At 45.4% G+C, this 26,157-nt stretch overlaps 1 protein-coding gene across 1 annotated transcript in view; it reads right to left on the reverse strand.

Moving 5' to 3' along the window:
* Positions 1-25,895, reverse strand: part of PGM2 (phosphoglucomutase 2) — a 30,874-nt gene extending 4,979 nt beyond the window's left edge. The window contains exons 1-13 of the mRNA XM_037064352.1: positions 25,749-25,895; positions 21,327-21,494; positions 17,310-17,416; positions 13,904-13,988; positions 11,874-11,957; positions 11,550-11,743; positions 10,020-10,209; positions 9,218-9,315; positions 7,877-8,057; positions 7,692-7,785; positions 6,062-6,191; positions 5,167-5,356; positions 486-619 (exon numbers count right to left, since the gene is read on the reverse strand). Of these exons, the coding sequence (XP_036920247.1) occupies positions 486-619; positions 5,167-5,356; positions 6,062-6,191; positions 7,692-7,785; positions 7,877-8,057; positions 9,218-9,315; positions 10,020-10,209; positions 11,550-11,743; positions 11,874-11,957; positions 13,904-13,988; positions 17,310-17,416; positions 21,327-21,494; positions 25,749-25,829 (1,736 nt within the window). The 5' untranslated portion in view covers positions 25,830-25,895. The remainder of the gene's footprint in view (positions 1-485; positions 620-5,166; positions 5,357-6,061; positions 6,192-7,691; positions 7,786-7,876; positions 8,058-9,217; positions 9,316-10,019; positions 10,210-11,549; positions 11,744-11,873; positions 11,958-13,903; positions 13,989-17,309; positions 17,417-21,326; positions 21,495-25,748) is intronic.
* Positions 25,896-26,157: the final 262 nt, after the last annotated feature.

The following is a 26,157-nucleotide window of genomic DNA, read 5'->3' on the forward strand; positions in this document are numbered from 1 at the left end:
GATTTTACCTTAAAATTTTTCCCCCCAATTCTTAACTATAATCTAAGTAGAGAGATGCTAGCTAGCTGTGGGTTAGGCAGGTATGCAAGTACCACATTTACACAAGCGAACCAACACACACACCGCAGCTGTTCAAGTTCAAAACGTTACAGTTGTTGGACAGTGACCAACCCAACCCCTTCCCTCAGTCGCAGAAACATGACCCCGAAGCTACCGGACCCCCCAGTTCTGCGGTGCAAGACCTGTTTTTGATATTGGCTCTTCTTTAAGAAAAGCTGGGAGAGAAAGAGAAGTAAGTAATGAAGATGAAAGTGAGCACGCTCGTCCCTGGAGGCTTCAGGCAGCTGTTAATGCCACCATGTTGCTGTAGGTCCGGAGACAACCTTCCTGATTACACAACACACTGGAAAGACGTTAGCATTCGAACGGGACCAATCAGGAAGCTTCGGGACTAGAAACCGCAGCAGCTGCCACCCCCATCCTACCTGTTTCCAGGAGGGGCACACAGTTCCGTGTAGTACTTGATTTTGGGCTCTGTCCCACTGGTCCGCATGGTGGCCACGCAGCCGTTCACAAAGGTAAAGGTGATCATTTGGCTGCTTTTGCTAGTCGGAAGAACCTAGAATGAATTACACATGTTCTAAATTTAAATAGTAACAGGAACTCCTCTGGCCTAAGTAACAGTTTCCCCTGGTGAACATGAAAATGTATGCCGAACAAATTCACTGATTCAGACAGACGTCCAGGAAGCTCAGAGAGTCCCAAAGAAGTTGGACCCAAGGAGGAACACACCAAGGCACATCATAATTACATGAGCCAAGATTAAAATGAAGGAGAAAATCCTAGAAGCAGCAAGGGATAAGGGGACAGTCACCTACAAAGGAGTTCCCATCAGACTGTCAGCTGATTTCTCAAGAGACCTTACAGGCAAGAAGGGACTGGAAAGAAGTATTCCAAGCCATGAAATCCAAAGACCTACATCCAAGATTGCTCTATCCAGCAAAACTTTCATTTAGAATGGAAGGGCAGATAAAGTACTTCTCAGATAAGGTCAAGTTGAAGGAGTTCATCATCACCAAGCCCTCATTTTATGAAATGTTAAAGGGACTTATCTAAGAAAAAGAAGATAAAAAATATGAACAGTAAAAAGACAGCAAACTCACAGTTATTAACAACCACACCTAAAACAAAAGCAAACTAAGAGGACAGCTAGATCAGGAGCAGAACCAGAGAAATGAAGATTACGTGGAGGGTTAGCAACAGGGGAGTGGGAGGAGGAGAAGGGGGGAGAAGGTACAGAGAATAAGTAGCATAGATGGTAGGTAGAAAATAGACAGGGGGAGGACAAGAACAGCATGGGAAATATAGAAGTTAAAGAACGGGGACTCAAATCAATGGAATGGACCAGAAGGAAGAACAAAACATCCCACCAGAAAGGAATGAAGAAATGAGAATTCAAAAAAAATGAGGAGAGGCTTAGGAACCTCCAGGACATCTTTAAACGTTCCAACATCCGAATTATAGGGGTACCAGAAGGGGGAAAGAAACAGCCACGAGTGGAAAATGTATTTGAACAAATAATAAAGGAGAACTTCCCCAGTCTGGCAAAGGAAATAGACTTCCAGGAAATCCAGGAAGCTCAGAGAGTGCCAAAGAAGTTGGACCCAAGAAGGAACACACCAAGGCACATCATAATTACATTAGCCAAGACCAAAATGAAGGAGAGAATCCTAGAAGCAGCAAGGGATAAGGGGACAGTCACCTACAAAGGAGTACCCATCAGACTGTCAGCGGATTTCTCAAAAGAGACCTTACAGGCAAGAAGGGGCTGGAAAGAAGTATTCCAAGTCATGAAATCCAAAGACCTACAGCCAAGATTGCTTTATCCAGCAAAACTTTCATTTAGAATGGAAGGACAGATAAAGTGCTTCTCAGATAAGGTCAAGTTCAAGGAGTTCATCATCACCAAGCCCTTATTATATGAAATGCTAAAGGGACTTATATAAGAAAAAGAAGATGAAAAATATGAACAGTGAAAGGACAGCAAACACACAGTTATTAACAACCACACCTAAAACAAAAGCAAACCAAGAGGACAGCTAGATCAGGAGTGGAACCATAGAAATGAAGAACACATGGAGGGTTAGAAACAGGGGAGTGGGAGGAGGAGAAGGGGGGAGAAGGCACAGAAAATAGCATAGATGGTAGGTAGAAAATAGGTAGTGGGGAGGGTGAGAATAGTGGGGGAAATATAGAATCCAAAGAACTTGAGACACGTGGTTATAAACTAAGGGGGGCAGAATGGTGGGGGAGGGAGGGTGTGGGTGGAGGGGATTGAAGGGGGGGAATAGAACAACTGTAATGGTATAATCAATAAAATATATTAAATAAATAAATAAATAAATAAAATAGAAAAAAAAAGAACTTACGACACACGGACATGAATAAAGTGGGGGAAAGTGGCTGGGAGGGGGTGTGCAGGGTGGAGGGGAGTGAGGGAGGAGAAATGGGACAACTGTAATAGCATAATCAATAAAATATATTTAAAAAAAGGAAGAGCATCTTTGAGAAAAGGTACTCCGTATAAATGACATACTAGATAATGATAATCAGGAAATTTGTGAAAATTAAGTAATTTTGTTTACTAGGCTTTTTAACATCCTTTCTTCTGTTCATTAAAACTGCTAAAACTTTACTCAAATTGAAATACATCATTCCACAAGAAACTGATTTAAATAGATTAATAATGCATTCCAAAAACAGAAAAAAGACAACATTAGATCTCCTTCAACGATGCAAAAGAAGTCTATAAACAAACAAAAGATAAAGCTTCTGGCAGATGTGTTCACGCTGACCGCTCCTGAAGCCCGGCCAAAATGACAGAGGTATGAAAAGCAAAACCAACCGGAGGGCAAAGGGGAAGCAGGAAACAGCAGTGCACAGGGTTGCCAACCCATCCCGGGAGTCAGAAGACAGATTGGGGAGCAGAACTGACTGACCTGACGGAACACAGGACGACAGCTGAGCACCTGCGGGCGACGACAGACAAGAACCCAGTTCAAGGTGTTCCACAGAGGCCTGGCCAAGCTCACGACCTGGAGGCACCAGGTAATGCAAAGGGCAGGAGAGAGGCCAAGGCAGTATTTAAAAGTAGTTATCAGGCCCTTTCAGATCCTCACCCTCTGCCCACACAGTCAGGCAACCAGCTCATAAAAGATGGTTTAATTGTCTGGTGTCACAGAACCAGAAAGTCTCAGGAGCTGGGGACACCAGGCCAGATGGAGAGTAGCGTACGGTGCAAATAGAAATTAGGTTAGAGTCCACAGTGAATGTTAACTCCCTCTTCCCATGCCCCCAAGACCTCTCCACCACTTAAAGGGCCTCAGCACCCAATGGATGGCCCTCAAGCAAGAGATCAAAATGAAAGCTAGGCTTCCCCAGATGGGGCCCCTCCTACAGAAGTTATATGCTATCCCACTTCCCTGGAGTGAAGTCTGCCAGAGGACAAGGCTTGTGCCCACACACAGAGGTTCCAATCAGCTTTTTACTGCCCAAAGGACCATTACAGTTTCCTAGGCTTTGGAGAAAAGGTAACAAATAAAAGACAAAATTCAAAACAAACTAAAAAAAAGAACTCGGAGGAAATAAAGAATAAAGACCATACAGAGCAAAAAAAGATTTACATTTTTTAAAAAAGCCATAATGACTATCCTTAAAAGCATTAAGATATTATATACATGAAAGGAGACTAGGATGTCATTATTAATAAATTAGATTGTAAGAGCTGAAATCCATAGTTAACAGAAGCATGGAAAGTTAATGCTGAAAAAATCTCCCAAAAAGTAGGACAAGAAAATGCAGACGGGCGATGGGGAGGAAGGGAACGTGGGAAGCAAAATGTCAGCCCTGCAGAGCCAGCATCTCACTGCAAACTCGTTGAGGGAGAACAGAAGATGCTGGGGAAGAGGTTATTCGAGAAACAGCCAGCCAGCCATCCAGCTTCCTTCCCTGATGCAAAAATGAAGAAAATTTCCCAAAACTAAAAGAAGTAACTGCGCAGACCAACCAAGACCCACCAAGTATTTAGAAAAAGGAATGAGAGAAGAGACCCACATTAAAGTACGTCCCTGAAGTTTTAGAATCCCAAGTTCCCAAACCTTCCCATAGAGAAAGTAACAAGGCATGTGAAGGACTGAAGATGGATGCCATCAACACCCCTGTGAGCAGCACACGGTATGCCTCCACTTGTTCCTGAATGAATGAATGAATGAACGAACGAATGAACGAACGAACGAGCAAATGAATGCTCAACGGCCACACGGGAAGCCAGCCAACCATGGAGCAAGGCTTTTAAAACTGAGTTTTTTTATAAAATGGTGTATAACTCAGGAACAGCCAGATGGAAGAGAAACACAGGGCAATGTATGGGGAAAGAGCAGGGAGCTTCCTTGCCCTGTACAAGCTTGCGTCTCTGCCCGAACCTCCACCTGGTCACCAGCGAGGAAGCTCTCCAAACCCTGTCCTTTTGGAGTTAGAAGGAGGCTTTGTTACCTGGGCATGGTGGATTAAATCATTAGCCACTTGTGACTGAACTCAATCTCCACCCCCTTCCCCGTCCACAGAAGGCTGGGTGGGGCTGAAAGTTCTGACTCTTTAATCACTCGGTTGGTTTTCCGGGCAACCAGCCCCCATCCTTAGGTGGGGAGTGGTTTCCAAAAATCACCTTATCAACATAAGACCCCTTTATGCTCTCATCACTTAACGAAATTCTAAGGGTTTCAGGAGCTCTGTGCCAGAAAAGGGGACAAAGACCAAATATGTATTTATTATAAATCACAGTATCATTTTCTCTGCCTTGGCTGCTATGGCTCAGTGGGTTGACTGCCAGCTTGAGAACCAAAAGGTCATTAGTTCAATTCCCAGTCAGGGCAAATGCCTGGGTTGCAGGACGGGTCCCCAGTTGGGGACGTGTGAGAGGCAACTGATCAATGTATCTCTCACACACTGATGTTTCTCTCCCTCTCTTTCTCCCTTCCCCTCTCTCTAAAAGTAAATAAATAAAGTATTAAAAAAAATAAGTCACAGTATCATAATGATATATGCTAGGCTTTTTAGAGCATAATAGAAGGTAAAGAGGAGAGTCTGATGAAAGTGGACATTACTTACAGCTTTTTTATCAGGCTGGCTATCATCATAGCCAGTGGTAAGGTCTCTAATGCCAGAAATTTCAAATCTGCCACAAGTTTTTGGATAATTATTCTTCCCATCATAGTTTCTAAGGTTTTCAAACAATTTTTTAATCGTGTTTTGATCATGGCAGATGAAATACGAAGCTTTGGTAATATGGTAACCGTACCTATCAAAACAAATCCAAAGACAGGCCAAATGAGGAACACATGATTCTACACAGTGGATCCAGAACAGGCAGCAACCGGTCTACTCTGCAACATTCACCGAAACAAATGACCAGGACCAGCTTCGAAGCACTACTGTAGCATCAAAAAGGAGGTATGGCAATTTGCCCCAGGGATCGCCAAACCGCTGCCTTGCCTCAGCCTCTGCGTGTGGGTGAAAAGTCTGCCCTAACGCAGCCAGGCCACGCCCGTGTCATTATGCTGTGGGTCTGGCTGCTTCTGTGCCGGAAAGGCAGAGTTGAGTGATTTCCATAAAGACTAAATAGATGTTTCACGAACACATTTAATCTTTTCGTGCATCCCTTACAATCCCATTCTGCAACTAATGTTCTCATTTAGTGAAGACTAATGCCATCGCAAATGGTAATTACTACTGAGTGGTTAAGTATCAAAAGGAAAAGATAATCTCTCGTTTTACTTTCATAAGAAATAACATTGATAACTAAAGGAAGAGCATTAGAAAGACTAATAGTGTCTCATACATAAGAACATAACATTTAAGATATGACCATGTGTGGTGCTACACGTTACCTAGACTCACCGTGGTGGTCATGTCACAATATATACATGTATCAGATTATTACGTTGTACACATGAAACTAATCAAAACACATGACTTCAATTAAATAGAGTCAATAGACACTTACTCAACATAGATGGCCTTCAGCTGCTGAGACAAAGACAAATTTTTGGTTGCTAGAAAGCTGGCCAACTCTGCGCTTACGACAGCTGCACTGACTCCGTCTTTGTCCAAAACAAAAGGGCAGCACATATATCCTGCAGAAACATGTGTCAGATGCATACGCTTAGGAGTGGGTTCCTTTATAACAGGGGTCCCCAACCCCCCCAATACCGGTCTTTGGTATGGAAACGGGCTACACAGCAGGAGGTGAGTGGCAGGGCCAACAAGAGAAGGTTCATCCTGATCCCCATCACTCGCTCACATTACTGCCTGAGCTCCATTTTATCCCCACCCCCAGCCCCCAACCTGTGGAAAAATCATCTTCCATGAAACTGGTGCCTGGTGCCTAAAAGGTTGGAAACCACTGCTTTATAACTGTGCACGCACGTACCTATATGCACCCTATTGCGTAAGAGGTTGTACAGTATGAGTATGTGGACTCTTCTCATTCACCACTACTCTTTTAAAGAATCTAGCCCAGCGCCTAGCGCATATCAGGCCTTGAAGTAGTGTTTGCTGAATGGCCTGTAAGGACAGTCTTCCTCCTAGACAAGTGTGCCCGTCTCCTAGGTGCAGCCCAAACTCCTCCAGCTCCCACGAGACTGTTTCCCATTGTTCTAGTCAGGGCTGACTCTGTCTTCTCTGAATGCCCGGAGTTCCTGTGAGTTACATGGTTCAGGTCGATACCTGGCCTATCCTCTTTCGTGTAGTTATTTGATAGATCCTTCGATGCTGCTGTAGGCTAAGGTCAGTGTCCATCTCTTTCAGGATCACTGTGTAGTCGATATGCAGTATGTATTTGATAAACCAACATAAACATTTTTAAAAAATAAAAATCTATAGAAAGACAAGACCGCCAATTGTAACAACAAAAAAGCAAAGCTAAGCAACTGCACTTTGTTTGATAAATAAGTTAAATATTATGCGTACTGTAGAAAATAAGACAGGTGAGTCACAAGAATACATATTATAGAGTGAGTGTAATATGTCATAGCTTTTCCTAAATGAATAGCTAAAACATCCCCAGCACAACCACCTGAACTTCGGGTTTCCATCGCTCACTCTCATCTCTGCTTTCTCCTACTGACAATTTAAGACACGTGTTTTTCCCGTCATTCTGGCTGGGCTGGGGGTCGTCCTTTCGGGAGACAATCACTTTGATGAAGGAACATCCTCCCCTCCCCTGGACAGACCTCCGCAGAGCACTTTCAGAGGCACAATAAACTACACTAGGCCTGGATATCAACACCACAGTTGAGGAGACAGGACAACTCCCCAGATACATGGATTCTTGATGAACCAGCAGCCAGGTACAGAATACCACTGTTTTAAGTCACCCGGGGAAAGGATTCACTTGCTTACATCAGTGGCTTGGTTACTTGCAATATACTCTTTTTAGCTGGAAAAAACCACCACCCTGAGATGCCGATTTAAAGGTGGGACAGTTCAAGGCTCTGTGGATGCCACAGAAGCAAAGCAAACCGTGTGCTCCTGTTTCGCACTGAGTTTTTGAACCCAATTCCAAATCCACAGCTCTCCCCGTGTACTTGCATTCGTTCTATATATTAACGAAGTCCGGACTCGTCGTTCCTTACCGATAGCTTCTTCAAATGCAAACAAGACGTTTTTCCCCTGGTCTATTAGCTGTTTGGATCGGTTTCCCATCCACTTAAAGCCAGTTAGTGTCTCCTGAAGGGAGAACCCAAAAGAGAGACGTGCCTCAGACCTTGTACAGAGCGAAGGAAAGGGGAAAGAAAGTCCAGGTCCCCGGACGCCTTACCTCAAAGTGAAAACCCTCCTTTAAGGCAATGGCCCGCAAGATTTTGGAGGAGACGGTGCTGGACAACATGTACGTGTCTTTGAGGGCACTGTGGTCTTGGTTCTTTTCTTTCCAAGAAGTAAACAGCCACCAGCCCAAGAGGGCCCCCAACTCGTTGCCTGAGAACACTCTCCATTCGCCACTGAAAGACAAAGCAAGCCACACCCTGCTGCGGTCTTCGGAGGGGCCCGGGGAGTCTCTGGCACCGACAGTACAGCCAAACACGGCTCCCGGCAGTTTCTGGGGGAACAGTTCTTCTTATCTGTACTTAAACAACTGGCCAGAAATCTGTCACTTTACAAACACTTGAGCAGCTACCACGTCTCAGCTGGTTTACCTAGACAAACACCCAGTCTTTGAAGGGCATATAAAACAAGCATGTCGGTGATGATGTATAATTTGCTTTCACTTAGTCTTCAGCAACGGCTGTTTTTAAACATAACAGAACTATGCTGATCCCCCTAGTATAACAATAGTGTGTGCATCTTAATGTTCGGTCAGCATTGCTGGTTCTCAGAGGGCAGTAGCTTCCGCCTCCTTAAGACCAGGCTCGGGGCTACTACGGGGAGGGCGCCAGAGACAAGGGTGCAATGCGTCTTGCTCTCTGCGGTCCACGTGGCTAGAAGTACAGCTCCCATTTCAGCACGCATCTCCTTAGCTTCCTTTTCTAAAAGCTGATATAGAATTGAACCGTTTCATACAACCTAAAGCCCTAACTCTTTGGTAACTCTCCACCATCCCCCAAACCTCACATTTGACACCGGAAACTCCTTGACTCCTGACCTGTCAAGGCCACCCCCACCTCGCTGCCTACCACTCCTCTGCACGGACTCTCCAGTCAAACTTGCCCTAGACACCGTGTCAGAACTCCATAGCCATTCCCCTCTAGTCTGCTCAACACAAATCCAACTTGTCCCCCAAGGCCCCGCTTCTTACCAAGCCCACCGGCAAATACAGAACTACAAAGCTGCAGTAAGCCAAGTACTTTGCCCTCATTAGGCACTGAATCATTAATCATAATACAATTGGTGACAAAAATGAGGGCCGGTAACAGACAGTAATTTCAATTCCAGGTTCGTACTGGGCGGGTTTCATCAGCATTGTACTTGCACAGCAATCGTGTGGTCCTGGAGTAGCACCTCGCAGTGTCAGGGGACTTGACAGAAATTCAGTGAGGTGACCGTTTGCAAAGTAAATGGGAAATTATTTCCAAATAGGACCAGACTCCCCAGAAACATGCGACTGCCGAGGAGGTCATCCTTCGTATTTTCTACTATGTAGGTAATCATAATTAATTTGTACCTGTCTTGCTTTTCTGCCACAGCAAGTCTATCAGCATCTGGGTCATTTGCTAAAACGATTTTGGCCTTGATTTTGTCAGCCAAAGCAAAAGATAAAGTCTGAAAGAGAGCAGAAAAAGGAGGGCTTCGATCAAGAATCAAGCAGACTGTAGTCTGAAAACGTTCAGTTATTTCAGCACTAAAAGAGAACTTCCTCCAAACTAAGGCTGAATTTTATTTCTGGAGCTGGTCTTGGCTGGTCACATGTTCCTTCCTCAGTCCGGTGAGGTCACGGGAGCATCAGCCCGTGAGCCAAGCCTGCCCTTGGGATCCGCTGCTCATCTGACAGTGTGGGTGTGGTCGGACTGGTATTTCTAGGCCTTGCCTGTGACCAACCTCACAAACCAAAATAAACTGACTCGCTGAATATCACTGTTACCCTACCCTTTAAAAGGGCGGAAGGTACCAAAACTTAAAGAAGATTCCTTCATATCAGAAAAAATGACCATTAAGGAACAAAAATCATGAGATGAACTTCCATCCTATTAATGCTCTTTTTTGGCATGAAGGAAGCATGGCACCTTATATTTAATTAGTTAAATTAAATCTAAAGCATTTAGATTTCAGCCCTCATATTCTGATGCTAAGATCATCTAATTAGAAAGTTCCTTTAAGAAATGGATGGGAGATTAATAAGTATAAATATTTCCAATGATTAAATTATTTTTGTTCAGTACAAAGAAAACACATAAAAACTTACTTCACTAGACAGTCATAGTTTTGAATATAAGAGGTAAACTTTATAATTAAAAATATTAGGTTACCAAGACGCCTTCACCCTCCTCGGGGTTCGGGTACTTCACGGTCGGGAACTCAGGGTCGGGGTCTTTCTGTTCGGGAACAGCCTCGGGAGGCGCAAAGTCAAAAGCCCTGAAAGCCGACTGCACAAAGTGGTGACCCACGCCGTGGACAGAGGTGTGCACAAACTTCAACTTGGTCTCTCTGTTCACACTCCTAGAATCAGACGCGTCATGGAAAAGGATGAACTACACAAACATGACTCAGCCCTGGAAGGGTCCTCAGAACGTAAGACATCAGTGGAATACAGATGTACAAGACCACGAAGGATCATTTTAATTCCATTTTTTTTCAAAAAAAAGAAATAAAACTTACCCATGCTCTCCCAAGTACAAGAGCCCTCTCCCAACATATCCAAGTTTTAAATTGTACGCCGTAGTTATTTTCAGCAACTCGGATGCCTTTCAGAGTTTGTTTTATGACATGGCATCCGTTACAGGGTGAAAGAGCGAGCCTGGGCTCAGGTTCCTGCCTGAAGCAACACCCTGATGTACGATAAACACTCAACTGCTACTAGAACTCGATGAAAGGAATTTTCCCAATCCATCAAAGGAGGGTAGACTCTTCGACTTAATATGTTGGCACAACGGCAAACCTTTTAAAAAAAATCTGATTTGTTTCCCTACTTCACAACTCATGCGAAAGTGAAAACCATCAATACGTAAAAGATTTAAACATTATAAAACATAAACATGCAAGTCCAAAACACAGGGAGGAAATTGTTTTTTATAGTCTTGGTGTACAAAGTCTTCTTAAGTACGACACAAAACCCACAAGTCATAAATTAAAAAACTGATAAACATTTTCAAATTTTTTAAAAAGCTCAGCAAAAAAATTCCCAAGGTAACAAGGGAAAGGAAAATAATATTTGAAAATAACGAAGTCTATTTTTCTATATAAGCAAAGTGGTTTCACAAATGAAAAATAAAATGAAAAAATACACCGCAAAGTATAGGTTAAACTAATACTTAGTTTAGTTTAACCTACAGTTGAGTAGAACCTATAGTTTAGGTAGAACTTTACCTAAATTATAGTTTAGTAGAAGTTTAGGTTCTACTAAAGTTTAGTTTAACCTATAGTTTAGTACAAAAATAACTTATTTATAAGCATGCAAATAAAGTGAGATATTAGTTCATCTAGCAAATTGGGAAACATGAAAAATGTGATAATACCCAATGTTGGTAAGAACGTGTGGATCATGTACAGTTGGTGGGAGTGTCAACTAGTGTAACATTTTTGGAGAGCAATTTGTAAACCTTATCAACTTTGTAAATGCAGATCAAATTCTGATGCCAGAAATGTACCTCAGGATACACGTTCCATGGAAATGCGTATTCTCAGACACACACACACACACACGTATTCCAGCAACCGCTCAAGAGCTCCTAGGCGTAGCCCCAACCTAGAAACCCTGAGTCTTTGTGAAGTCGAATCAGAGGACAGAGGGAAGGCACGCAGATGTGCTTTGTTGTGAGGTGCGTGCACAACCCACTCACCTGTGAAAACAGTATTTGGTAAGGTCTTCATAGTAGTCCTTATTGATGGAAGCACTTGGGTCGTGAAGAAGTGGACTGCTATCGATCACAGAGTCATTCCAAGCTTGAGGCCACGGCTCCAGATTCTCTTCAATAGCTCGAGAAATCCCTTTATCATGAGGAGAGATGATCTGAGCTCCGTTATCCCAATAGACCTGGAGAACGCAGGGACACACCCAGATGGGTTAGGGGTGATGGGGAAGCATCCATACCCTGTGCACCCAAACTGCAAAGGCTTATGTTTCACGTAGAAGGACACACGTGTGGACAGAAAAATATAAGTACCTTGTATCCATTATCCTGCTTCGGATTGTGGGAGGCGGTGATCATGAGTCCAGCACAAAGTTTCAAATGCGACACTGTGTAGGGCTGTCGTCGGGGAAATAAGCAAGTTTTAAACAAAGGCACTAGGTATACTTAAAGAGTCTGTCATCTATTGCTTGTCTGTACCAATCTGTTCCCTCTTAATAAACATAATATATAAATATCATAATGTGTCACTTTTAATGTTTTCATGCTATACCCAAGGAGTGTATATTCTTTCTTTTTTTAAAGGTGACCTTTAATCCTCACCCGAGGTTTTATGTTCATTGATTTTAGAGAGAGAGAAAGAGAGAGAAACATTGATGTGTAAGAGAAATATCCATGAGTTGCTTTCCTTATGAGCCTTGACGAAGGATGGAACCTGAAACCTGGGTATGTGCTCTGACTGGGAATCAAACCCATAACCTTTTGGTGCACAGATGTTCCAACCAACAGAGCTGCCCAGCCAGGGCGCAAGCAGTGTACTCTCATTATCCTTAGAACTAGCTCATTGCTCAAAATTCTGGGATATGTACCCTGTTAAGAAAGGAGAATATTTTCCCAGGTGTCTTCTTCTCATCGTCTTCTACTTGGTAGAACTAGAAAACTCTCCAAACCATCAGATGGTCTAACCTCCCATTTCACATTCTTTTAAGCCTTCTTGGGACAGAAGCTTATGGATTCAGTTTATTTCCTCTCACTGGTTTCTCTTTCCTCCCTACACCCTGCTGCCCTGCCCCCTCTTGCTTTAAAGAAAAAGGTTAAAGAAATAACAAGGGCTCTTACATCTGACTCACTTACCTTGTACTCCAGAATAAAATCTCCCTCTCTTGTATTTATGCTCCACTCCCATCTTTACCAGACTACTTCTTACATTGGGGAGGGGGTAGGCTTGTCCCCCTCTGGGCGCACATGAGATTTACCATACACAGGCAACCCGAAATTCTAACCACTTGTCCCCTCCACCACCCCATTGATGACCGATCTGGCTCTTTGTCCCCTTAGGAGTTGTTTCACATCCCCACGTGTCCTGGAGCAAAGAGAAGGGACAGCCACTCCATGGAGAGGGAAATGATCATGAGACACTCATTAAATTTAAATTCACGTCTGATATAAAAATAATTGCTATTAACATACAATACAGAAGACCAAGAATACTTGAAAACATTGCAATTTTTTCCATCAAACAATGAAACCTGAGCCACATTTCAATGTGGCATGAGGTATCCACTGGGTTATTTATTTTACAGTCCTGAAGGCGCTGCACCTATCAGTCGTGCACTAGAAACAGTAAACGCAAACCAGTGGACATTACCGCTCCTTTATCGGTGCACTATCATTTCTGCTTGATGTAAGCAAAACTGCACTCACATCACGTTGTTGGCCTAATTTCTAAAAAAATATATTCAGAGCATCTGGCCCCACTCTTCAAAGTTCTATCTTCTTAAAAACAACAGCTGCCACAGTCCCTATGGTCCTTTTCCTTAGATCCTGCGACATGAAGTATTTGATTAAAATCTTACTAAAATGTGCCAAGCATGCTTTCTGTACTGGCCATGAATACTATTTAGAACTCACATTTGTATAAGAAGCTGGTGTATCAACCTGTCAGAAATATTCATGGTAAGACATGATTGGAGGTAAATTCAGATTCAGACACTAGAAGTTTTCTAACTGTGATAACTGGGAAATAGCACTATAAACCAAACAAAAAAAAATACATAAATGAAAGACATTTTCCTAACCAGCTAAAATATCCTTTGACTGCAAGCAAAAGGAAAACTGCACTTAAATAAAGTCAATTCTGCTGAATCAAAAGCTGAATACCAGAGAACTATTCCTAGGACAAAGGAGAAACAGTCCTGGAGAGAAGACAGGATGTCCAGTAAATGCCCACGGGCTCTTCTGTCCTTCAAATACCTGATTCCCAACAGCCCTAAAGCTTCTAACATTCAGCCCTGTCCCCGCCCCAACCCCGTAACAGGCAATTACAAAATGAACCAGTTACTCACCACAAAAGGGGTGGGGGTTATGTCAGAGAACAGGTACACAGGGACCCCCTGAGTGATGAACGTGGTGGCAGCAAGTCGGGCAAATCTGCAAATGCCGGGTGACGGCGGAGAGAGGAGAGCAGAGGCATCAGGACCACGGGTGACAATAAAGGAGGAAATGACTGCCCTGCCTGACCACCTCTTTAGGTTCAGTATAGCAGGCACACGTTTATCATGCGGCCATTGCTGTGGAACCATGAAGCTGAATGAACCTCAGCAGACACCTCATTCTACCCCTTGTTTTACAGAAGTAGGACCAAAGCCGAGAGAGGCCCCATAATGGGTCCCACGTTCAGCAGTCACTTAGCAGCGGAGCCAGGCTTACTCCCATGCCTTTCAACTCCCTTTCTCTCCTGGTGGTGCCCGGCCCAGAGAGATTCTGCCCCATGGGACATCTGAAATGTCTGGGGACACTTTTGGTTGTCATTGGAAGTGGGGTAAGGTTCCGATGGGAGTTAGTAGATGTGAGTCAGGGATGCTGCTGACCCCCTATGAGGCCCAGGGCCATCCTTCACAGCAAACAGTTCTCTGGGCCAGTGGGAAGCCACAGGTTAACAGCGCAGAGGCTGAGGGACTCTGGCCTAGAGCTATCGCAACCAGAGCAGACCACGCCGACTAGCATTTGGTCACGTGGTACTGTACTGGCAAGTGTGTGTCATGTATATATATGCAACACACATGCATTTGACACATTTACACCTTGGCTCCATCCAGCTCTTTAAAAAGGCTTAAATCTTTGTCACTGACATTTTTGCTTAAGTTCAACAGCAGCTGGCTTTGGGCAGGACACACGGCACCAAGTCTCTCTCCATGCTTGGAGTGAAATGTTTGCCCACAATAAGTGAGTGCTTTCCTTCCAACGAACAACCCTAGACCATTACAGAACTAACCGGATCATTCATTCTCTCCCCAAATCCGGGAGCTGGCTGGGGCACAGGAGAGCTCTGCACTTTAACAACCCAAAATCCCTAGGATTGAGAGTAATTACTACAAGAATGATTTTTAAAAGATTTTATTTATTTATCTTTAGAGGGGAAGGGAAGGAGAGAAGGAGAGAAATATCAATGTATGGCTGCCTCTCGTGAGTCCCCTGCTGGGAACTGGCCTGCAACCCAGGCATGTGTCCTGACTGGGAATCGAACCACGATCGTGTGGTTCACAGGCCCGCGCTCAATCCACTGAGCTACACCAGCCAGGAATACAAGGATGATTTTGATAGAAAAAAAAGTGTCTCCAGAGGGCAAAGTCATAAAATAGCAAAATTCATCAAAAAAAATTTAATAAAAATATGAATTAAACTGTATTTACTAGAATGAATGCCATGGAAATCACTTCCATCCTCATGAACACTGATCACGTGTTGGGCTGACCTTAACATTGGCAAAGGAGACACTCAACACACAGGATGGGGCAAAAGCAGGCTCCCAGTTGTGAGTACACCAAACTCGGGGTTCGCTCTCATAGAATTACTTACTAATTATTGTGTCATTTCCCCTGCGAACAACTGTAAACCTACTTTCGCCCCACCTTGTGTGTGTGATTATACACATGACACAAATGAACTGAGTTACAAATGTGCACAAAAAACTCTGTGCGTCCCTCTGCATGGGCCTGTGGTTATCGCTCATGTCCCCACCCGACATTTGAAGTCGGAAGATTAGAGAATGAACAGCCATTTCTTTAGGTAAAACTCTGAGACTATGAGAGTATCCGACTCTTGCAGAAGATTCCACCCCCACTGGTCACACTTGCTTTGCCACATTTAATATTCAGGTTACGGTCTCCGACTGCTTGCAGGTGGCAGGTGACTGCAGCCCTGAACGCCACTCCCCGCCCCACCCCATCCCACTGAACTCCAACACCCGAACTGCAACTTAAGTAGAATTAATAGTATCCGTCACTTTGGGGACAGAATGTGGCTCCAAGGCCAGAGCAAGGAGTGTCCGTAACTCAACTGACAAGGTTAACATATGTAAAGGATGCATGTCCACCAGAAACAGGGAAGTCAGCCTAAAATGAAAAAATCTGAGAAGCTAAACAGAATTCGCGGCACATTCGCACTGTCCATGCTCTGGCTGGAGGACCTGCCCCGCCCTGGGCCAGTAAAGCATGCATGTGAACTGATTCCAACTCCAAGTTCAGGACCTGAAAACTGACAGACCGATATTCTGGTCCTACAGTGCCCCTCTCTCCTAAACGTGTTCATGTGCGTCCACCCCTGAGAGCCGCAGCTTCTCTCTTGCTTTGTTAAAAAAAAATCATATTTCTGAGCCTGCAACTAAAGACCAAAAATTTTAGGTCATCCTGAGTTCAAGCTGGGGACTGATGTCACCCAGTTTTTGGCCCTGACCATGTTTCCTTCCTCACAGCTGCACCTTCGTTCCCTTTAATGCTCTTCTCTTAGAGGACGGGTCCTGAAAGGCGGAGATCAGGACCCGGTGACCTCACCCACCCCTGTCGAGTTAATGAGAACCTCATTAATGTTAAATGTTTGTGTGTTCTTCTAATCTAAGAAACTACTAATGTTTACACTCTGAAGCAATAAAACATTTCGTAATAGGGTAAGTATTCATGTAAAAAAAAAAAAAAAGGTTCCACTACAGGATTAAGGGCAGGGATTGGCAAACGACAGCTCCTTAACAAGGGTTTTATTGAGGCCCATTCCATGACGTACTGGCTACGGCTGGTTTGGGGCCACGTGGCAGAATCAGTACTTGTGACAGAAAGTGTACAACCCACAACGTGTAAGATGTTTATTACTTGCCCTTTACAGAAAAAGCTGGCCAACCTGTGGTGCTAGCCTCTCTATGCATAATTTTTAGGCTTCTTTTTCCCTTTATGATCTTAGAGCAGAGAAAAACGTTGTTACATGCCTTACAGGATTCAGTGACTCAACACCTAAGTGCTTAGCTCATCCTCAGCATGGAAATGATTGATATTCTATCATCACCATCACCATGACCATCACCATCTCCCTACAGCTACATACAAGAGAGTCCCATTGGCTGTGAATGTGACAGGAATGCAGCTTGGCATGGGCACTGGAGAATGGGAAGGAGCTCATGTGGCTTCTGAGTACTGGGAGGAAAAAACTACACTCAAGGAAGAAAGTGCGAAGAAATAAGGCTGCTACTTAACAAAATTTCTTACATATAGATATGTATTAAATTCTTAATTGTCAAAATAATTTCACTTTCTTAACCCAAATGTAAAACCAGAATTTTTAAAAGTTGCAAACAGAATTTACCCTTTGTTTGTTGTAGTTAAGCAATGATGCTGACATATGGTTTTCAAAAGTAAGCTACTGAAATGATGATTAAAAATAAAACCACAAAACACAGGACGAAGAAACAGAGTGTTCAAATACCTTCTGCTGCTGCCCCCGCTCGCTGGGTGAGCTCGAGCGTCAAAGCTGATCACGACACCTCGTTGCTTAAGGTCACTGAACTGTTTTTCCAGGTATCTGCAAAATCCCTAAAAAACACCCCATGGATTAAAAGAGTCTGTATATTTTAACACTTCAAACGTATATGGTAAATTGGGTCGGTTTTTCTCTACTTCCACAGGAGACATTGTAGCAGAGAGGGGAGAGATTCCTCAGCAATTAAACAAGGTGAACAAACAGGAAAACAAAAACTTCACTGTTGATCTGTGTCAGGTACTGTGTTGGACACTTAATATCTAAAATCACTAACCCCTGGTCCCCTTTGCCAAGAAGCCCCATTTTATCCATGGGGAAACCAAAACCCAGAGAGGCTCAGAGACTCGTCCAGACACGTGAGTGGCAGAGCCCGGACTTGTTCCCCAGGTCTGGTCAGAGGTGGTTCAGTGATGGGTTAACACACAGTGTCAGGGGCGTGGACTCCACTCCGCCACCTCCGAGCAAATGACGAGTTCCTTAGTCTCTTGGTGTCTCCGTTCCCTCTTCTGCAAAACAGGAACGGCAATAGTACCTACCTCAAGGGGCTTCCATAAAAGTGAAATATGCCAAGTGCGGAGAATCTAACATCAAAAAAGCGCTATGTGTTGCTGCTGGGAGTGTTACTGTTTTTGTTACTTTCCTTCAAAGCCTGCACTCCTTGTACACAAGTTCCAGGGGCCGGAGGACGGGCCTGTTTCCGATATTTCTGCCTGCTCCGTACCATCAGCAGGTCAACGAAACTCAACGCATTTGGTAAGATTTTGACAACTGACTGATCTAACATGTTGTGTGTGTTTGTGATACTGGTTTTCAGCAGGTGGAGGTCCGAAGGAGGCGATCCAGGCCAGCAGCACAGCACAGCCAGTTATACAAAGAAAGAATACGTGGAATCCTGGCTAGCACGCCTGCCAGAAAGGAAAGAACACGCCACTGCTCTACTGCAGTGGGTGCCATGACATCACTTCCACCTGAAACGCGGAAGGTCAGAACACAACGCACTTTGAAGTCAATCAGTGTAGAACACTGGATGAAACCGGATTTATCTCCGAACAAGAAAACAAAGGTCAATCGGGTAATGATGCCAGTTCACATCACTTGTTTCAGTCTGGCTGATCACTTCGGTAGAGAGGATACCTCACAGCTGTGTTGCCAGGGCAGGGGCCATTTAGAATGCCTTTAGTTTTTTCTAGGCAGAGGGAAAAAAATGCTTTGGGCCTGTCTCCTGAGGCTGAGTGACACAAAGAAATAAGGACACGAGTGCATTGGTTTTGTGGGTTCCCCAGAAGGAAATGAGGTGCTCACCTGCTAAGGCTTACAAAAGTGACAGCACCCTCTCCCCATCCGTGGGTGATTTGTGTTGTGGCCCCTAAGTTCAAGGGGACATAGAGCACTTAGCCTTAGTCCCAAATCCTCCCACCTCCAAGCTCTCTGACAAGACTTTGAGGCTGGCTGAGTCTAAGGACCCAAGACAATGGCCTAGAAATGACTCAGTGCAGGATGTGGGCAGTTCTCAGAACTGAAATGTTATCCTAGGACACGAGAAATAAACTTTGGGTGGCTTCAAAAGGACAAACTATGATCCACACGTAAAAGCTCCAGAAAGCTAGATTTCGACTCAAAATAGCGAAGCCAGTCAATGACAGCAGTGCAAAGATGGAATGGCTATTTCGGAAGACAGCAAGTTCGCTGTCTCTGACGTCTTGTGATGCGGTTAAGTAACATAGGAGGAAATCATGACCTTTATGAATGAGGCAAATGATACAAAACAGTGTCCCCCAGTCTTTATCCTGTCTCCCTTAAGGATGTTCTTGACTCGCACACATCTGCTTCTTAAATTCAACCAGATGAACTTGGGGACACCATTAGGAGCGTCCACAGCAGGGACAGCAGGCAGGGGGCAGAGGTCATGGTGAAAACCAACACATCCCGCCAGGTCGCACTCCCTGAGGCTGGGAGGGGAAGCCTGGGGTGGTTCTCCTGGGAATCCTTTTCCTCCTAAGGCTTTAAAAACTCCCTGCTGCTCTGACAACACTCTCTTAACTCTTAACACGCCTGCCTCCTGCTGCAGGCGTCCCAGTGCAGGAGGGTGACCACTTCGGAGTGCTAGGGCTTGTGGGGGAAGTTATCCCAAGGGGCAGCTGACTGCACGAGACGACCTTTAAGGGACTCATTTTAGTTCTGTAGGCTTCTTAACATCCCAGAAGAGACTGATTCCTCTGGGTAGGAGGAGGTAGGTCCTATGACCTTCCTGGGGACAGGCTGCGTCACCCCTGGGAACTAGACATGGAGGAATGCGGGAGAAAAGACCCAGCATTCCTTGAGAAGTCCACTGAATCCCCTACATCTGGGTCTAATCGGAGGTGAGACCAACTGAATTTTCCAAAGATGGTCAAGCCAATACATCCCATCCCACAGGCTCCTCTCATGTGACATGAGGTTCCTTCAGTGACAGGTGGGTGTCTACATACCCTCTCCTTAAATATGAGCAGCCTTTACTGACTTGCTTTTAACAAACATAATATGGTGGAAGTGACTTGGGGTGACTTTCAAGGCCGGGTTATAAAAGTCAGTACAGCCTCCACCTGGTACCCACACTCTCTCTGGATGCTTCTCCAAGCCCCATGTTGTGAGGAAGCCAGGCCACGAGCAGTGGTCCAACCCCGGCTCAGATCTCAGCCGGGAGCCAGCAACAACCACAGACATGCGAGTGAGGGAGCTTCCAGGTGGCTCCAGGCTCTGTGCTGGCCCAGGTGATGCCACCTGTAGCAGAGATTAGCTGTCCCCAGTGAGCTGCACTCACACTATGGATCTGTGAGCAAAATAAATGGTTTGAAATCACTGTTTGGGGTGATTTGTTCTACAGCCCTAGTAACTCGTCTTACAGGGTTTTGCTACAACACGCCCAACTGCCTTTTACGTTGGGAGGTGCATGTAACGGACGTGTGATCACCTGCCAATTTCTCCAGCCTTTTTCCCAGAATTAAGGTGGCCTTCATTTGCCACACATCTAAATAGCTGAAGAGACAGGAGAATCTGTTCGCCCTCGTTTCCCTCATAAACAGACCTCTGCATACTCAGTGGCAGCCCTCTGTCTTGTCAAAGGCTTCATCTCTGTTCCCTCATGTTGGGCCTGGACTCTGACAGTGAAACTCACAAATGAAGGCTGGGGCACTCAGCAACAGTTTCCACCCAGCCTCTACCTTGACCTCAAAGCCAGCCGGCTCGTGGTTACTCTGGCAGTTAGAAAAGCTTTCCAATGCTTGCATCCGTGCAACCGCAACAAAAATGAACTTGCACTGGAATGAGAGATCCACAAGTCTGTTTTTGTCATCATTATATTCCCAGTGTCTAGCACACGGCAGGCACCCAGTAAATCTCTGTTAAATGAATGAGGGAGTGGTTGCATCAGTTTGAAACATGTGCTGCTTCAGCCAACTGCGCAAGCCATACTTCATGGAGTAAGCGTCCGACTCCCTGTGCTGGGACAACCCACTGAGACCTGGCCGTGATGAAAACAAGGGAGGCCTGTCAATCACAACAGGGGCCTGGGGTTCAATTAATCACACAAGGAGGCCGTGAGACTGAGGTGGTGTTCATGCCTTAGGAGCCTAAGTCAGCAAACCTATTAGGCAAGTCAAAACTGAAGCTTGTAAATGCCTCAAGGTTAAGGAATCAAACCTAACAACAACCAGCCACAAATACACCTGAGCTTTCCCAGGTAAGGTAACCGCTAGAGCTATAGCCCATCTATTAATCCCCTTGCTTTGCTTCTGCTTCTTCTCCAGAAAAGTCTTTCTCCTAGCTCCTGTCAGAGCAGGGCTTCTAATCATTTCCAGTTTGGTGCTGCCCGATTCAAACAGATTTTTTGCCCAGATAAACTCTTTAAGCTTTCAATATGCCTCAGTTTGTCTTGTAACACTGGGCACGTGTTGAGAATAACTAAGTCACAAAAACACGTGGCACCTGTGTGGTCTGGATGATGGTCAAGTCGTTCATACGAGACACTCCGGCTCCCATTGCGGCTCGGAGGCCAGCTGTCCCAAACTCCATGCGAGCCCCAAAACATCTTTGCAGTTCCGCTTTATCTCCTCCTGCGATCAGTCGTTTCACGAACTCCAAGGTTAAGGGATTCTGCAAAACAAAAGGCAAGTACCAGACACAGCCAGGTAAATGACAGAGTGAAAAATCTGAAACATAAAAACAAAAACCCCACAATAATTCCACCCTGGGCAGGGGGAATCTACCTCTCTAAGCTTTTCCATATTTCAGTACTGTGATGCTTTTTACATTTGAAACATAGAGCGATTTTTGAATTATAATGAATGGTATTGTGATAGATAAGAAATATATTTAGTTTTAGAATAGTTTAGAGTAGAAACATATATGGGGCGGACAAAAGTACGTTTATAGTTGTATGTGAAAGAGAGTTAATAAAGCTCCTATAATGATCAAAACCTGCATATCTTGCCCTGGCTGGCGTAGCTCAGTGGATTGAGCGCGGGCCTGTGAACCAGACGATCTTGGTTCGATTCCCAGTCAGGGCACATGCCTGGGTTGCAGGGCGGTTCCTTGCAGGCTAACTACCAGCAGGGAACGCACAAAAGGCAACCATACACTGATGTTTCTCTCCCTCTCTCCTTCCCCTCTAAAAATAAATAAATAAATAAAATCTAAAACAAAAACCTGCATGTCTTTTTTCTATATGAACCATAAACCTACTTTTGCCCACATCTGTATTTAGTCGTTCCCTTTATAATGTATTATTTTCTTTCCTACCAAGACAAGCAATTTGGAAAAATGGAATGAACTTAGAGGTTGAGGGGTTTAACACCGGAATGAAATCTCAGCCACACTACCACCCACCAACTCTATTTATTCACTTGGGCAAACAGTCTAGAATGTTCCTTCCAAGATGGTTCTGAGGTGGTTTACATTAAATTAATGTAAAACATCTTCCTCTGCTTGGTACTTAGTTGTAATCAAATGTTCATTTTCTTCCCTAATGTATTCAAATTTTCCCAGAGAAAATTTAAATCAATTAAAATCAAAACCTTATTATACAATTAAAATCAAAACCTTATTTTTGTAGTGTTTTATAACTTATACAGTGATTTCCCATATTTGAATCCTGTAATGAGTTCAAGAGGCAGCCAAATAACAAAAACCCTCTTTTGCAGAGGAGGACACCTCAGAGATTAAGGGACCTGCTTAAATTGCATGGTAAGCGTGAACTCTGTGCCTTTTCTCTTATACTGACTGCTTCAAATAGATAGTCACACGAATCATTTAAGTTCACTTTACACTGACCCTTCTTCTTTGTATAACAGTTGCAGAAAATGTTCAGAAGGAGAGAAATGGCAATCACACCAATTCCCTACCAGACATTATAAATTAAGAATAGCTTAGAATAGAGGAACTACTTTATTTCTACCTTACAGCCATCATTTCACTAGATGAACATGCAGGCACGATGTGGCCACACTACTAAACTTTGAAATGCTCTTACAATAAAACCTTGGCCTCCTGGAATTAAGCCCACATTTCCTGATTGTTCCAGAATCCAGAGGAATCAAGTGAAAGCCCCTGATCACAGAGCACAAGCTGGCCAATCAGATTGGCAGGTGGCCCCAGTGAAGGGTTCGGGTCTGGAACATAAAAGCAATTCAATTAATGTTTGCTGAAAGAATGAGAAAGCCAAAACTTCAATATCACACCCAATATCTGGTGAGTTTCAGTATTGATGTGGAGAATTCTGATTGGCCTTTGGTATCTACAAAAAAATAATAATTGGCCTTTATACCTATAAAAGACCAATAGCCTGAGAGAAACCAAAGGAGAAGCGATAAGAAAGTCCAGAGGGCAGCAGAGATGAGAATCAACGGGGGGAATGACCAAAGCTGGCAGCAGCTACAGAGGAGGGGGAAGTCTCCGTGGAAATGCAGGGCATTTTGCCCCTGGGGCCCAGCCCGATGGGCTGCAACGCTCTTCAGCTAGCAGGAAGGTCCCTCTTGCTGCCTGTCTCAAACCAAAGAAGAAATTGGGAGAGGAAAGAAGAGAAGTGGTAGAAATTACAAAGTAAGAAGGACAACAACCCCTTACCTCTGCCCAGGGAGTGGGCACATACAACACTGTGGAAATTAGGTGTAGAAATAAACAGTTCTTCAAAGAGAAATTTTTAGGAACAATTCCTTACCACCTAAAAGTTTTCTACACATTGCAAGTTACCAAGTTACCAGAACTGGCAGGCTTTTTCTTTCCTAGAGAATTACAAGGCTGTCTTTTCAGAAAAGCAGAAATGTTGCCAATAGCATCCAGAAACAGGCCGTGCTTTTCGTCCACAGGGGCCAGAAGGTACAGAGGGAGGAGACAGGAGACCTCGCCCTGCTGACAGGACATGCAATCTTCATTTACTCAACAACTTCTTTAAGTACAGGGAGCCCTCCCCCCCAACCCTACCAGGCCTTGCTTTTCGAAAGTTTGTGTTACAAAAGACCTGCTAGTGTCTGTTTTGGTAACTGAAAGAAAAAAATCCAAAGAAGATTTTTGCCTTTACAAAAGAAAAAAAAAGTGAGAAGTGAAAACAGCAGTCAGCCTGTGTTTGGCAGCAGCCATTACAGAAGCAGCAGCAGCACCCTCAGCAGCAAGCAGCCCCCGCGAGCTCCTGCCCCTGGGAACTACACTCAGCATCGAATCCTCGGGTCAGCAGAGCTGTGAACTGTGTCTGTGAGCATCTGAGCTTTATCTCGGCTCATTCCGTGCATCTTTTAGCAAGATGTGTCCTAAGATACTGGAAAAGCGTAAGAGCTCATCGGGTGTTAGTATAAAACTGGACATGATTGTTTTGATCATGATGCATGAAATAATGACACTGTGTGTGTAAACTCTCCTGCATCCACCACCCATACTATCTACAGTCAGAGAAAGAGTCTTGAAAGCTGTCTGAGTTACTGTTGGTTCTGCCAGTGTCAAGTGGTCTGTCCAATAATGAATACGATGGAAAGCCTGTTGCTAGAGTGGACCGTTGTACAACGCATGGTGTTTATCATATCATTCCTGCTTTTAGTATATTTTAGGATAATGTTATGCTTTATGCGTTATATGGTATCACTTGGTAGGTTACTTTTTGGCTCAGGAATGCTGAAATTTTTTCCTTATAAATTAATGGTAATTGCATCTTTGCTTTCCGACCCCTTGAGCTTGCCAATGGTCCTCATGGGAACGCTCTGCCTTCGGATCGCGGAGGAACCCTGCGTTTACTGCGTGTCCATACTGTACAAACTGTGAACGTTTGCGAAGGCGTGGTCAGGCCCTGCTACCTGGCTTGCTGGAGGCTAGCGCAAAGTAAAAAATGGGACCTCTCATCCAACAATTGTTAGGAATTTCAAGACAGGAGCAGAGTGTTTAACCAAGTGCTGGGCCCTTCTAGAAGGAGGGGTCCTGTGCAACCCCCATGGGATCTCATGCCTTTGAAGTCAGCCCTGGAGAGAGACATTAAACAAATATGCCTACAAACAAGCGACCCCCCGGAACCCCCCTCCCCCGCCCAATCACAGTAAAAGCTATGAAGGAAAACAACAGTCTGTTTAGGGAGAAATAGCTTACCCTCAGGAACCAGAGAAGCCTGTCTACATAGGCCGCATTTAAGTTCGGATCCGAAACACAAGAAACGAGTGCAGCAGAAGAGAGCAGAGAACATTCCAAGCAAACCAACAGCATGCAGGAAAGAACCAGGAGGAAGCCGGAGACTCCAAGTTAGAGAGGAGGGAGGGAGGCAAGTCTGGAGCTGGCTTCCCGATTCTCTCTTTGCTGCAGCATCTAAGCGGGTGAACAAGGCTAGGAGTGCAGGGTCCGAGGGGTTCCTTCTCATCTCAGCAAAGTCAGAGACTTGAGAAAGAAGCCTGAGGTCAGGCGAGCCCAGCCGGGCCCCTGGGAGCCGTGGGTGGGAATGCTGCTCTAGGAGCCAAAGGAAGAGGCGGACGGCGCGATTCCCGCGGGGGTGGGGGCGTGGGGGTGGACTCATCCGGCTGCGGAGGACCAGCCGGCTGTTTGCCGGAGAGGAAGGCGCCTCCAATGAGTCAAAACCCCTGCGCCCGGCCGGTTCGGGCCAACCCCCCTCCCTCCCGGATTCCGGAACTTGCAACCCCGGCGGGTTGGCGGACTGGTTGTGGCCCGGGGCAACCTTTCCTGCACAAACTCAGGACGTGCCCCACGCCCATGGGGCACGAGGGCCTGGCCGCCGCTGAGTCCCGTCTTCCCGTGGGAGGGGAGGACAGGAAGGAAGAACCGGCAACGCCTCTGGCCGCAGGAAAGGGGCGCGGGGGCCAGGGAGCAGTCAGAGGACCCCGCGCCTCCTCCCGGCGCCCCCAGCCTCCGGGCGCCTCTCACCTTGTCCCACCGAAGCCACCTGGCTGTCTCCTGGTCCAGCCGGGTGTCCGTGCCCGAGCCACAGCCTCCCTGAGCCGCCATCCCCACGCTGCCACCACCAAGCTCTGGAGGTGGTGGTGTCGCTCTGGCCGTCCCACGGGGCGGGGACAGGGACGGAGAGCAGCCTGCAGAGCCAGCCCGGCCCCAGGAAACTGACGCTGGCCCTGAGCACGCCCCGTGCAGTTCACCTGCGCGCCTCTGGGGGGAGCAGCCCGGGTAGAAGGGTGAAGGCGAGGTGGGGGTGCTGGGTCCTTCCTATCGTCAGGGAGAAGGTCCCTAGGTCACCCCCATCATACAACAGCTATTCACTGCGTTCCTGCTATGCGCCAGGCACGGGTCAGGTGCTGGAATCCAAGGATGGGCACACTCA

Source organism: Sturnira hondurensis, unplaced genomic scaffold (genome assembly GCF_014824575.4).
Source record: "Sturnira hondurensis isolate 20B ecotype Veracruz unplaced genomic scaffold, ASM1482457v3 Scaffold0015056, whole genome shotgun sequence".
Classification (NCBI taxonomy): Eukaryota; Metazoa; Chordata; class Mammalia; order Chiroptera; family Phyllostomidae; genus Sturnira; species Sturnira hondurensis.